Source organism: Phoenix dactylifera, chromosome 14 (assembly GCF_009389715.1).
Source record: "Phoenix dactylifera cultivar Barhee BC4 chromosome 14, palm_55x_up_171113_PBpolish2nd_filt_p, whole genome shotgun sequence".
In the NCBI taxonomy this organism is placed as follows: Eukaryota; Viridiplantae; Streptophyta; class Magnoliopsida; order Arecales; family Arecaceae; genus Phoenix; species Phoenix dactylifera.
The window spans coordinates 8,389,886-8,402,972 of record NC_052405.1 but is presented as its reverse complement, the minus strand read 5'-3'; the positions used below and the strand labels follow the sequence as shown (position 1 = coordinate 8,402,972).

Genomic DNA, 13,087 nt, shown 5'->3' with positions numbered 1-13,087 from the left:
ACATCACATGTGAAATGCCAGGGTGCATATCCAAGATGTTGAAAAATCAAATCGAGCTGATAACTCTAGGATGGTCCAATTCATGGAAAGACATGATAAGACATGAATTAGGGAAAAGCAATGCATTTAGCCAAGTTTCTAATAACTTCCATTCCGACGAGCTTTGCTTTACACCATTTGATAGACATGATAAATCTCTCTGTGCGTGTGAATATGAATCCGCTAATACGTGATGAGGGTGCTTAATGACTTACCATCCTTTAATACCCACAGGATGGTTTCATGGATCATAATTTTGTGGCAACTAATGTTAAAACAGCAAGCTGAAGCACTTTGGTACAAACAGTAACAAATTTCTGTTATTTCTGTTAATATGGATAAGGAGATTAGTTATAGATTAACAGTTTGATTAGCTTTTGTAACAGTTTTCAGTTAGTTAAACTGTAATTAGTTATTTCAGTTTGATCAGTTAGTAGAGTTGCTCTTGTTCAATTTAAATAGAGCATTGTAAACGGATCAATACCATCTCTTGATATACAACTCTATTTTTCCAGACTTTATCCCATTCTTCTCCTGAACTCTCTCCCTTTCTCAACCTTCATTCCTTCCAACTTCAAAATGGTATTAGAGCTAGCTTCCGATGCTGCTCATGGTTCGAATATTGTTCCACCATTCAATTTTGGAGAGGAAACTATGGAGAATCCATACTATCTTCATCATGGAGATAGTCCTGGTGCTATGCTTGTTTTCCAAGCATTAAGTGGTGACAACTATGCCTCTTGGAGCAAATCCATGGAGATGGCACTCAGCGCCAAGAACAAGATCTGCTTCATAGATGGATCTGTGAGTATGCCGAGCCCAGAAGACCCTCTTCACTCCACCTGGAAGAGATGCAACCACATGGTGATTTCATGGATCTTGAACTCTGTTTCCAAAGAAATTGGAGCAAGCGTGCTTTACATTGATAGTGCGCATGGTGTTTGGCTCGATCTCAAAGAAAAGTTCTCTCAAACAAATGGCCCTCGTATCTTTCAGCTGAAGAAAGCCATTTCATCTCTGAATCAAGACAATGCTTCGGTCAGTTCCTATTTCAAAACTTAAATCACTATGGGATGAATTAGGAAGCTAATCACTGCCCACTTATTCGTGTGGAGCCACAAATAATCTTGCACATTATCAACATTAAGAGTATGTAATTCAGTTCCTCATGGGGCTGAATGAATCGTTCTCTCATATTAGAGGACAAATACTGTTAATTGATTCACTTCCATCAATTAACAAAGTATTTTCATTGATACTACAAGAGGAGAAACAGAGAGAAGTCTCTGCTGCAATTACACAGAATTCAGATTCTATTGCTTTGCTCGGCAAATCTTTTAATCCTTCTATGCATTCAAACAATGGATCTGCAAGAGTTTTTAATAGATCTTGCAATTTCAATAAGAAGGAAAGACCTCTTTGCAGTCACTGTGGTGTTTTAGGACACACGGTTGACAGATGTTATAAGATTCATGGTTACCCACCCAGTTACAAGCCAAAGGCAAGAAAATTCCCTCCAAGTTCAGCAAATCAAGTGCAAACTGCTGCAACCTTTGTTAAGGGAGGTTCTGATGTGCCACAGCCTCCACAATTTCCCTTCACTCGAGATCAGTATCAGCAGCTCCTTGCTCTAGTTCAACCACAAGCTGATTCGGCTGCTGGAAATGTTCATCAGTCCCTTGTTTTTCATCGGTCCAATGGCAATGAGTAGTCCCTATTTTTCAATCGGGTGGTGCCTCAAGCTCCCAAGATCAGCCCCTAGTAAATCTAACAGGTATGACTTCTATGGCCTGTAATGCTTCTTTCAATTTCAACTATAGCACATCCACTTGAGTATTAGACACAGGGGCCACAGATCATATGGTTTGCTCTGCTTCCTTCCTTGGCAATATCACAACTACTGTTTCAAGGCTTGTTAAGCTTCCCAATGGAACCTCAGCAGCTATTACTCATATAGGGAGTGTTAAACTATCTGAAAATATCACTCTCCATAATGTTCTTTGTGTACAATCCTTTTCTTTCAACCTCATTTCTGTCAGCTCCTTACTCAAGCATCTGAATTGCTGTCTAATCTTCTCATTTGGTTATTGCTTCATCTAGGACCTATGCTCATGGACAATGATTGGACTTACTAAAGAAAGAGGTGGTCTGTTTTACTTATTGAATAGTCCAAATAGCTCTTCTAAACATCTAGTAAACAGTGTTTTCAATACAGTTTCAGACATTCGACATTATAGATTAGGTCATCCTTCATCTACTAGATTACATTTTCTACAAAATGACATACCTGAAATAGATGTACGCCATATAAATCAATGTGATGTTTGTCCTCTTGTAAAACAGCATAGACTACCTTTCAATTCCAGCACAATAAAATCTGTGTCTCCATTTGATTTGGTACATTGTGATTTGTGGGGACCCTTTAATATTCTAACACTTGATGGTTCTAAGTACTTCATAACTATAGTTGATGACTATAGTAGATCTACTTGGGTTTATTTGCTGCAACCCAAAGCACAAACATAGTCCACTATTATGTCCTTCTTTGCCCTCATTGGAACCCAATTCAACCTCAAAATCAAGAGTGTTAGGTCTGATGATGGTTTAGAATTTAACCTTAAAAATTTTTTTCTTTCAAAGGGAGTAATCCATCAAAGGACATATGTTGAAACTCCACAACAAAATGGAGTTGTAGAAAGAAAACATCAACACCAACTAAATATTGCTAGAGCCCTTAGATTTCAAGCAAGTTTACCTCTCAAATTTTGGGGAGAATGCATCCTTACAGCTACCTATCTCATAAATAGACTTCCAAGCCCTTTACTCAAAGGCAAAACACCTTTTGAGCTTCTATTCTCACAAAAACCAGATTATAACCATATTAGAACTTTCGGTTGTTTGTGCTTTGCCTCTTCATTAAACCGAGCCAGATCTAAATTTCATTCAAGAGCCCACAAGTGCATCTTTATCGGCTACCCTTATGCCATTAAAGGGTATAAAGTCTTTGATCTTGAGACTAATTCTGTGTTCGTTAGTCGTAATGTTGTTTTTCATGAAACTGTGTATCCTTTCAAATTTGTTCATTTTGATAACACTGACCTTTTTGTTTTTCTAAATCCCATTCTTGAGATAGTTCCTCCCTCTATCAAACATTCTTCTTCTCCTATTAATTCTATCATACAGAACAGTTCCCATCCTAACATTATCCATACAGAACAACCCCTTGTTTCACCCATTCCTCCTCCTAGAAGGTCAACTAGGATCCGAAAGAAACTTTCTTACCTCCAACAATATCATTGTCAACTAGCCACCTCGTCTTACAAGCCAATCATTTCCGGCAGCACAGGTAACCCTCATGATATTTATCAATTTCTTGGCTATAACAAACTTTCTCTTTCTCATTGTGCATATACACTTAGTCTCTCCAATATTGAGGAACCTACCTCTTTCGAACAAGCTGCTAAGAAGCCTGAATGGTGTGAGGCTATGGCTAAGAAAATTCAAGCCTTTGAGGAGAACAACACATGGACTCTCACCACTTTACCACCCGGGAAACATCTCATGGACTGCAAATGGGTTTACAATAAAAAACCTAAATCAGATGGTACTCTAGAAAGATTGAAGGCTCGTTTAGTTGCTAAAGGTTACACTCAAAAGGAAGGGTTTGATTACTTTGACACCTTCTCTCCAGTAGCTAAACTTACTTTCGTTAAAACTTTGTTGGCAATAACTGCAGCTCGAAATTGGCACTTGCAATAGCTTTTAAGTCTGCACTTGATCATCAATTCAAAATTAAAGATTTAGGGGCTTTGAAATTTTTTCCGGGCTTAGAAGTAGCCAGGTCTACAAAAGGTATATCAGTCTGCCAAAGGAAATTTGCATTACAAATACTTGAGGATGTTGGTTTCATTGGTGCAAGAGTAGCTAAAACCCCAATGGAGCAAAACATGAAGCGTGACAGATTTTCTGGAGAACTGTTAGAGATTAGTTGGGAGATTACTTTATCTCACTATCACTAGACCTAACTTGTCATCTGCTGTTCAAGTATTAAGGCCCTGTTTGGGGGAGCTTTTGGAGGGTCAGAAAGCACTTTCTGGCCCTTCAAAAGTACTTTTAGATGAAAAACTGTGTTTGGTAAATTTTTTAAAAAGCTGTTTCAGCTTTTGCGGGAAGCTGAAAACAGCTTTTGAGAGGAAGCTCCAGTTTGGAGCTTTTGGGAGGAAGCTGTTTCAGCTTTTTCGGAAAGCTGTATTTTTGACAAAAATGCCCATATTAAAATAACATAATTACATAGTTTGTCCCTTTTAAATAATTTAATATTATGTTATATTATGAGAAATTAATTTATACTAATAATTATAATATTTTATACTTTTATTATTGTATTATACTATAAATATAATATATATTACATTATATCATAATACATTAATATGTTATGTTAAATAATTTAATATTATGTTATATTACCAAATATTAATTTACTCTAATAATTATATTACTATTATGCTATATTAACATAATATTATTTTATATTACAATAATATTATACTATATCGTATATTTATGTATTAATTTATGTTATATTTTATTATGTTCTGTTGTATAATACTATGCAATATCCTTTATGGTAATTTTGTCATACAAAAGTACTTTCTCAGTTTATTTACTAAACACAAAACAAACTACCATAGCACTTTACGAATGTAGTTACCAAACAGCAAACAGCTTTTTATAACAGCTCTACTTCAGACAGATTTACTTCCAACAGCTCTACTTCTAATATCTCTACTGCCAATAGCTCCCCCAAACAAGGCCTACCAAGGCAGCCTCACTTGGGATGCAGCTCACATAACTCTTAGATATATTACAGGCACGCCTGCACAAGGGATTTTCTTTCCAGCATTCAATGATCTTCATCTAAAAGTATTCTCAAATTCAGATTGGGCAAGTTGTCCAGATACAAGGAGGTCAATAACAGGGTATTGTGCATTTTTGGGGAATGCATTGGTGTCTTGGAAATCCAAGAAACAAAACACAATATCAAGGTTATCGGCTGAAGTAGAATATAGAGCAATGCCCTCAGCTACTTATGAAATTCAATGGTTGTTATACTTGCTTGCAGATCTGAAAGTAAAATATGATAGGCTACCAATCTTGTTTTGTGATAATCAGGCCGCTTTACATATTGCTGCCAACCCAGTTTTTCATGAAAGAACAAAGCACATAGAGTTGGATTGCCATCTTGTCAGAGACAAAATTCAAGAAGGAATTCTATATACTTTACATATATCTTCTCATAATCAACCGGCTGACATTTTCACTAAAGCAGTTAGTGGTCCTTTGTTTTATTCATTACTATCCAAGATGAGTGTGCATAATATACACACTCCATCTTGAGGGGGAGTGTCAAAACAGTAAGCTGAAGCACTTTGGCACAAACAGTAACTTTGGCACAAACAGTAACTGATCTGGAACAAACAAATTTCTGTTATTTCTGTTAATATGGATAAGGAGATTAGTTATAGATTAACAGTTTAATTAGCTGTTGTAACAGTTTTCAGTTAGTTAAACTGTAATTAGTTTTTTTAGTTTGATTAGTTAGTAGAGTTGCTCTTGTTCTATTTAAACAGAGCATTGTAAACGGATTAATACCATCTCTTGATATACAACTCTGTTTTTTCAGACTTTATCCCATTCTTCTCCTGAACTCTCTCGCTTTCTCAACCTTCATTCCCTCCAACCTCAACAACTAAGGCCCTGTTTGGGGGAGCTGTTAGTAGTAGAGCTTTTGGAAGTAGAGCTGTTGGAAGTAGAGCTGTTTGAAGCAGAGCATTTATAAAAAGCTGTTTGCTGTTTTGTAACTACATTTCTAAAGTGCTGTGGCACTTTAACATGTGTTTGGTAAATAAACTGAGAAAGTACTTTTGTATGACAAAATGACCATAAAGGACATTACCAGTATTATATAACAGAGCATAATAAAATATAATATATATTAATATATAAATATATGATATATTATTATATTAATGTAATGTAATATAATATTATTATAATATAATACTATAACATTATGTATTATTGAATAATAATTTAATATAATATTAAAGTATTTAATGTAACATATCAATGTATTATGATATAATGTAATATAATATTATATTTATAGTATAATACAATAATAAATATAAAAAATATTATAATTATTAGTGTAAATTAATTTTTCATCCTTCTAATGATCATTTATCTCTCTAACAAATTTTCTAGCTAGGTGATAAAATTGGTTAAATAATTACTAATATTTAATTTTATTTATTTATTTAGATCAGATTATTTGCTACGCACTCATTATTATTTTTTTATTTATTTTATTTATTTATTATTTTATTTCATTAAAATATAGAGGGGTCGCCGGCCATGGGTGGTGGCCGGCATGGTGGCTGCCACCATGGGCAGCCACGAGCTCCCAAAACAAAAAAAAAACAAAAAGAAAAGAAGAGGAAGAAGGAATAGAGGCGGCGACGTTGAGAGAAAGAAGAAAATAGAGAGGGAGAGGGAGAGGATGGTGAGAGATGAAGAGGCAGGATTAGGGTTTTGGGGAAAAAGTGTGATTTAAATGGGGTATTTTGGTCCAAAAAACTGTTTTCTGATAAAGCTGAAAACAGCTTTTGGGGAGAAGCTTCTATTTGGAGCTTCTCCCCAAAAGCTGTTTTCAGCTTTCTACAAAAGTTGAAACAGCTTTGGAAAATTTTATCAAATATTATTTTTTTATCTAAAATTACTTTTGGGTTTAGCAAAAGCTCCCCAAACATAGCCTAAATTCAATCTCGAGGACCGAGGTGCAGCCAGCCAGCGCAAGCGGATCTAAACCAAGTGGCGCTGAACCGGCTCGTCTAGGAATACCAGGGTCAGTTTCCGGGTCCAGACAATGGTTTTAGATTCCAGCCTTATCTCTCTCTCTCTCTCTCGCCTCGACTCCAATTCCCCTCATCGATGATCGGTCCAAATCAAAGGTCAGCATATTATTGGACCAACATGCAACAACTCATTTGTTTTATTTGCATGTCCCAGTTAATAAAAGAATCAAAAAGGAGCACCGCAACTGAAAACCGGTTTTGTGCTGACGCCGTGGTGTGGGATTTTCCAGCGACAGAGGCAAAACCGTGGGGACTTTGATAGAATGGAAAAAAAAAGGAAAAAGCAAGTCTTCAATGCCTCTCTCTATCTATTGCCTATATATAGCTGTTTCAGCGCCTGGTGCTCGCCAATCGAAGCTGTGGAAGGTAGCGTCTTTGGAGCGATCTTTGGATTCTTGTCAAGAAAAAAAAGGTTTGATCTTTGAAGGGGCACTTGAGGAAGAGTTTGAGAGAGAGAGAGAGAGAGATTAAGAGGTGGTGGAGATGGCAGGCACTGCTGGTCAAGTAATCAAATGCAAAGGTCTGTAGCTTTGAACCTAAACTCATCAATGTTTTTTCTTCTTTGGGTTCATTCTGGGAACATATTCTATTAGATAGAATGGGGGCAGCTTGATTTTCTTTTTATGCTTATCTTTCTGTTTTTGGTTCTGTTCTAGATTTGGTTGATTCCTCTGTTCATCAAAAACTTTAACAACTTTTTTTCTTCTCTTCTTCTTCTTCTTCTTCTTCTTTAATCAATACTAGTTCTCATAGATGTTCTTTTGAAAAAAAAGAAGGGGGTGGTGGTGGTGAATTTTTCTTACTTGGTTCTTGGTTACAGATCATATATTGAAATATTTATTGATTCGGATCTTTGTTTGTTCTATGTTATCCGCACCATTTCTAGTAGACGAATAGATCTTAAGGCTACTAGGCTAGCCTGATGTAATAAAGTAGGAAAAGAAGTTGGTTTTGAACTTTTATTGGTTGGAGAGGATCATTTGTTTTCTGATCCATGTTAAGTGTTCATATATTCGTTTGCTTTTGCATGCAGCGGCGGTCGCGTGGGAGGCCGGGAAGCCTCTGGTGATCGAGGAGGTGGAGGTCGCGCCGCCGCAGGCGATGGAGGTTCGGGTGAAGATCCTTTATACTTCCCTCTGCCACACTGATGTCTACTTCTGGGAAGCCAAGGTATTCTATTTGATTTATTTTTTCCTTCTCCTTCTTGTAACCGATTTATGTTTGTTTATTCTGTCTTGTTTGGATAATTAAAATGGTGTTAATGTTTAATTTCTCCAGGGCCAGACTCCTGTGTTTCCTCGGATCTTTGGCCATGAGGCTGGAGGGTATGACTTTCATAACCTTATCAAATGCCACTACCATCTTTGCTTTTGGATTTTGCTTGTTATAAACTTCTTAAGAATTTGAAGTTTGAGATTCCTATGTTGATTGTGTTTGGCAGTTATGTTTCCTAGATAATTAAACATCTTGAAACCATTTGCGGCATCCCTTGTCTTGGTCTGAAAAAGATACATGGTCAAAAAAAAATGGACTTCTCTTGTCTGTTGACTTTAAATACACGACACCTTTGCCTTGATGGTGTTGTCAATGTCACTCGTGTTAATTTACAATTTTGGTAATTCCATGTTTAGATCCACTATCTGACAGAAAATTTTGTATCTGCTGAAAGCTTTGTTATCTATGTTTGTTTTTATTGAACTTTATGGTCAAGATTTGTACTGAGTGTTTTTTTTTATTAAAAGCATTATTTCTTTTGGTGCCCTTAGGATTGTAGAGAGTGTTGGGGAGGGTGTGACTGATCTTGCACCAGGAGACCACGTCCTCCCTGTATTCACTGGAGAATGCAAAGAGTGTGCTCATTGTAAGTCCGCGGAGAGCAACATGTGTGATCTCCTCAGGATAAACACCGACAGGGGAGTGATGATCAATGATGGGAAAACGAGGTTCAGTATCAATGGAAAGCCCATTTACCATTTCGTAGGAACCTCCACCTTCAGCGAGTACACCGTCATTCATGTCGGCTGTCTTGCCAAGATCAACCCCAGGGCTCCCCTCGACAAGGTTTGCGTTCTTAGCTGCGGCATTTCGACAGGTGAGACACCAAGGCTGTCGTCGACATCATAAGATTTACAAGTTCGGATATTGTGGAAGGTGCTTACTATCTTTTGAATTGCTCTTCAATAGGGTTCGGTGCGACTGTTAATGTTGCAAAACCACTGAAGGGATCGACAGTGGCTATTTTCGGTTTGGGAGCTGTAGGCCTTGCTGTGAGTATCTTTCTTGTATAATTTTCTTAGTAGTCCAGAAACCCAAACCAGCACCAGGGTCTTAAAAACTCTATTGCCTCTCATATGAAATCTGATGCTTCGCTGCACCCGCACCCGATTCTGCTGAGGTCTAGCCTTCTACATCTTGCTTCTGGACCTGTGTTGATGTTGGTTTTGGTTGATTGATTCATATCTGTTTATGATCAGGCTGCAGAAGGGGCTAGGGTTTCTGGGGCGTCGAGGATCATTGGTGTTGACCTGAACGCCAGCAGGTTTGAGGAAGGTGAAACAACTATCCATTCCTCTCCATCAATGAATCCATATTATTGCATCAATTGAACTAGTGCATGCTAATTTAACTTCTGCTGATGTGAGAACAAAGTATATTTATTCCTGACTGCTCTTTTTATGTGGTTCCACGCTTGGTAGCTGGAAATTTATCTAGGGTAATATACCTGCTTTGTAAAAGAGAATTCTATGGATCTCAAAACTGTGCCTGCTTTTTGCTTTCTTACTTCAAGTGTTTCTTAAAAAATATGCTTCTGTTGCTGCAACTGCTCTTGGCACATCTAGCAACTAAGTTTCTACTCGATATATTTGTTTTAAAACATGGTACTAAGTCTCATTTTCTTTGTTTTTGTTGTACCAGCAAAAAAGTTCGGTTGCACAGAGTTTTTGAATCCAATGGATTATAAGAAACCAGTCCAAGAGGTTTGTTTGTTTTTGGACATGATAATACTTCTTGTGTGCTGATATAGGACTTCTTTCATTTCATGGCACCTGATGTATTGTAGAAGTTAAATTATAATATTTGGAAGCAGTTCAACTGCTTGTGATGTCTCAAAAACAATGTACATGATGTATTAAGTAGAAAGATTGAATACTTTTCAGGTGATTGCTGAGATGACTAATGGTGGCGTTGATCGAAGCGTCGAATGCACTGGCAACATAAAAGCCATGATATCTGCATTTGAATGTGTTCATGATGTAATTTCTTGCTCCCTTTACAAACTTGCAGTTCAAACTATTAATTATAAGATAGCAATCTGAAAATCTTATCTGCCTCAGGGTTGGGGTGTTGCTGTACTGGTTGGGGTGCCTCACAAGGACGCCGAGTTCAAAACCCACCCAATGAACCTCCTCAATGAAAGGACTCTTAAGGGAACCTTCTTTGGGAACTATAAACCGCGCTCTGACCTTCCTTCAGTCGTTGAGAAGTATATGAACAAGGTAAACAGCGTATTCTAATTTCTCTTCCTTAATAAAAGTGATCAGGTTCTTCTCTTGCTTGTTGTATGCTGATGGCTAAAGCTTTACTCCTGATTGATTAGGTAATAAGAGTTTGTAGGATTAGCTAACAAAGCATAATAATTTGTTCTTAGATTCTATCCAAGTATATTTGTCCTGATACATGTTGCACTAATGGTGCAGGAGCTAGAAGTGGAGAAGTTCATCACCCACAGTGTGCCTTTTTCTGAAATCAACAAGGCCTTCGAGTACATGCTTAAGGGGGAAGGTCTTCGGTGCATCATCCGCATGGAGGATTAGAGAAAAGCTTATTGCTATAAAGCATGTCATATGCCCCATCGATCTTAAACTTTGTGTTCTAATAAAATAAGGCAACTGAGTTCGGCTGTGAGATGAGCCCAGTCCTTATCCTCTCTGCTAGTTGAAAAGATTTTTGTGAATTGTGACATACCCTTTGTCTGTGATGGGCTTGTCTTTTGTTTCTTGCATGATGTAAGCTTCTTCTGGAGATTAAAGAAGCCGGATATGTTTTCTTTTCTCATTTTCTACCTCAGCTTTTAGGCTCTTTTGATATGAAATATAGCGGCGTTTGAAGTGATTTGGATTGCTTAGAGAAGAAGAAATCTCCATCCAATAATCTGATTACAGAAAGTAGTATGTAATTTATTGAGCCAAGGTCATCACACATGAACGTATCGAAGATAAGTGAGTACAGGTGGAATTCATGTACGGAAACATCATAAGGTGTATTTGCTCGTTTCGACCAGAAGTGTAATCTTAGCCTCCATCAATGAGATAGCTAATACGCTTACAGGCATGATTGGTGACGTTTCGGCCCACTTCTGGCTTTGTGGAACGCTCTATTTCCTACTGGGCTGCAGCTTGGAGCGGCCCTTGCTCTATATGAGGCCTGAGAAATTTTGAGTCGATGGATTTCTTAAGTACTGCTGTGGAAATTATTAAATAAGAATTATGAAATTCCTAAGTTAATACAATTGATTAAAATAAATAAACATTTGTTGCTGCTGAAAATCCGATCCAGAAGGTAGGTTGCTGGTGGGACCTGTGCGAGAAAAAGAAGTTTCAATCTGCACCCGTTATCTGCGCGTAGGTTAAAAAAAAAAAAAAAAACCTCGAAGGTTGTCGGAGCTGATCTGACCGGAGGGCTTCCTATAGTTAAATGAGAGCAAAAGGCTTTGGAGAACATAGTTAAATGAGAGCAAAAGGTTTTGGAGAACAGTATTGGAGAAGAAAGATAAAATTTAGAAAGAGAAATAGAAGGGCTTCCTATAGTTAAATGAGAACAAAAGGTTCTGGAGAACAGTAGCGGAGAAGAAAGATAAAATTTAGAAAGAGATGGTAGAGAGTAGGGGTGGTAATTTATTATCTGAGCTGTGAATGACTTATTCTAAATAGGTTTAGATTGGACGATTTAGGTCAACTTATCTAAATTTATTTAACTCGTTAAATATAAACTTTTAACTCGTTAACCTATTTGATTTGGGTTGGTTATGATCCGATCTATTTAATTTATTTAAAATATATTTAATTTATTTAAAATCTATTTAATTTATTTTTTAACTATCTAATCCGATCTGCTTAACTTGCTTAATCAGTTTAAATCAGTTTAATCTATTTAAAATTCGTCTAATTTATTTAAACTGTTTAATAAATAAGTTATATGAGTCGGATATATATATCGGGTCAGATTAACTATTTAATAAATATGTCGAATTCGGATTTAAAATTTTAACTAGTTTAATAGTAGATTTAGATTGATGAATTTTTAATCCGAACCTTATTCAATCTGATCCAATCTAATTTCGATCCCTAACGGAGAGTATATATATATTATGTGTTTTGTATCTCCTACTTTGAGTCTCTTTATGTAGACCAAAATTTTTTGTCCCATCACATTCAGACTTTAGAGCAGTTAAATGGAGAGCTAAGTTAGATGGAGAGATAACTTTCTGTTATTGTAATTTAAATTAGCCTAGGCATACGAGTCTGACTAAAATAGATTTCATTCGGTACTATATGTCAGTCTATGGTTGATTGGATGATCAGGCTACATCAATAATCAAAAAGTTATGTCTTCTTGCATTTTCATTCAGCAAAATCATGATTGTTGTCAAATTATATAAATTATTTGTTGATTCTTTTGACTGCTATATTTTTTAAATGGAGAAATTTAAAAATTTTAGTTAGATGTTGGTAAGCTATTCATCTGGTGCCCTCCAGGTTTGCTAGTGTAAGCAAAACCTCTGATAATTGGAGACAATTGTAGAAAGGGTGGTCCAAATCCAATGCCAAAGTAGTTCCTTTACATGTTCATTTTTGATTAAAAGAGATCATCATGAGATGGAACAAGCAAGATTCAAATTTAAAACAAGAAACCCGACTATGCTTTTTGGTTTTTTCGGATACATGAAATCCTACTATGCTTGCTTGACTTTAATTAAGTACTAAAGTGAGTTCGTGGTGACTAAAATACATGCTTGATTTACCTCATACGGCAATATAGAGCAACAAACGAGCTCATTTGAGTTATGGGCTGTTTGTGCTTGGATCATAATATAGAAGAAATTTTCAAGCTTGAGCCAAGCCCTATGG

General features: G+C 36.6%; 1 protein-coding gene across 1 annotated transcript; it reads left to right on the top strand.

Annotated features, from left to right (window-relative positions):
• The first annotated feature begins 7,309 nt into the window (after nt 1-7,309).
• LOC103704850 (alcohol dehydrogenase 1) lies at nt 7,310-11,015 on the top strand. Its single transcript, XM_008788324.4, has 10 exons — nt 7,310-7,479; nt 7,993-8,129; nt 8,238-8,284; nt 8,726-9,051; nt 9,144-9,226; nt 9,434-9,509; nt 9,876-9,937; nt 10,118-10,213; nt 10,295-10,456; nt 10,658-11,015. The coding sequence occupies exons 1-10, from the start codon at nt 7,443-7,445 to the stop codon at nt 10,772-10,774; spliced, it is 1,143 nt and encodes a 380-aa protein (XP_008786546.2). The 5' UTR covers nt 7,310-7,442; the 3' UTR covers nt 10,775-11,015.
• The last annotated feature ends 2,072 nt before the right edge of the window (nt 11,016-13,087 follow it).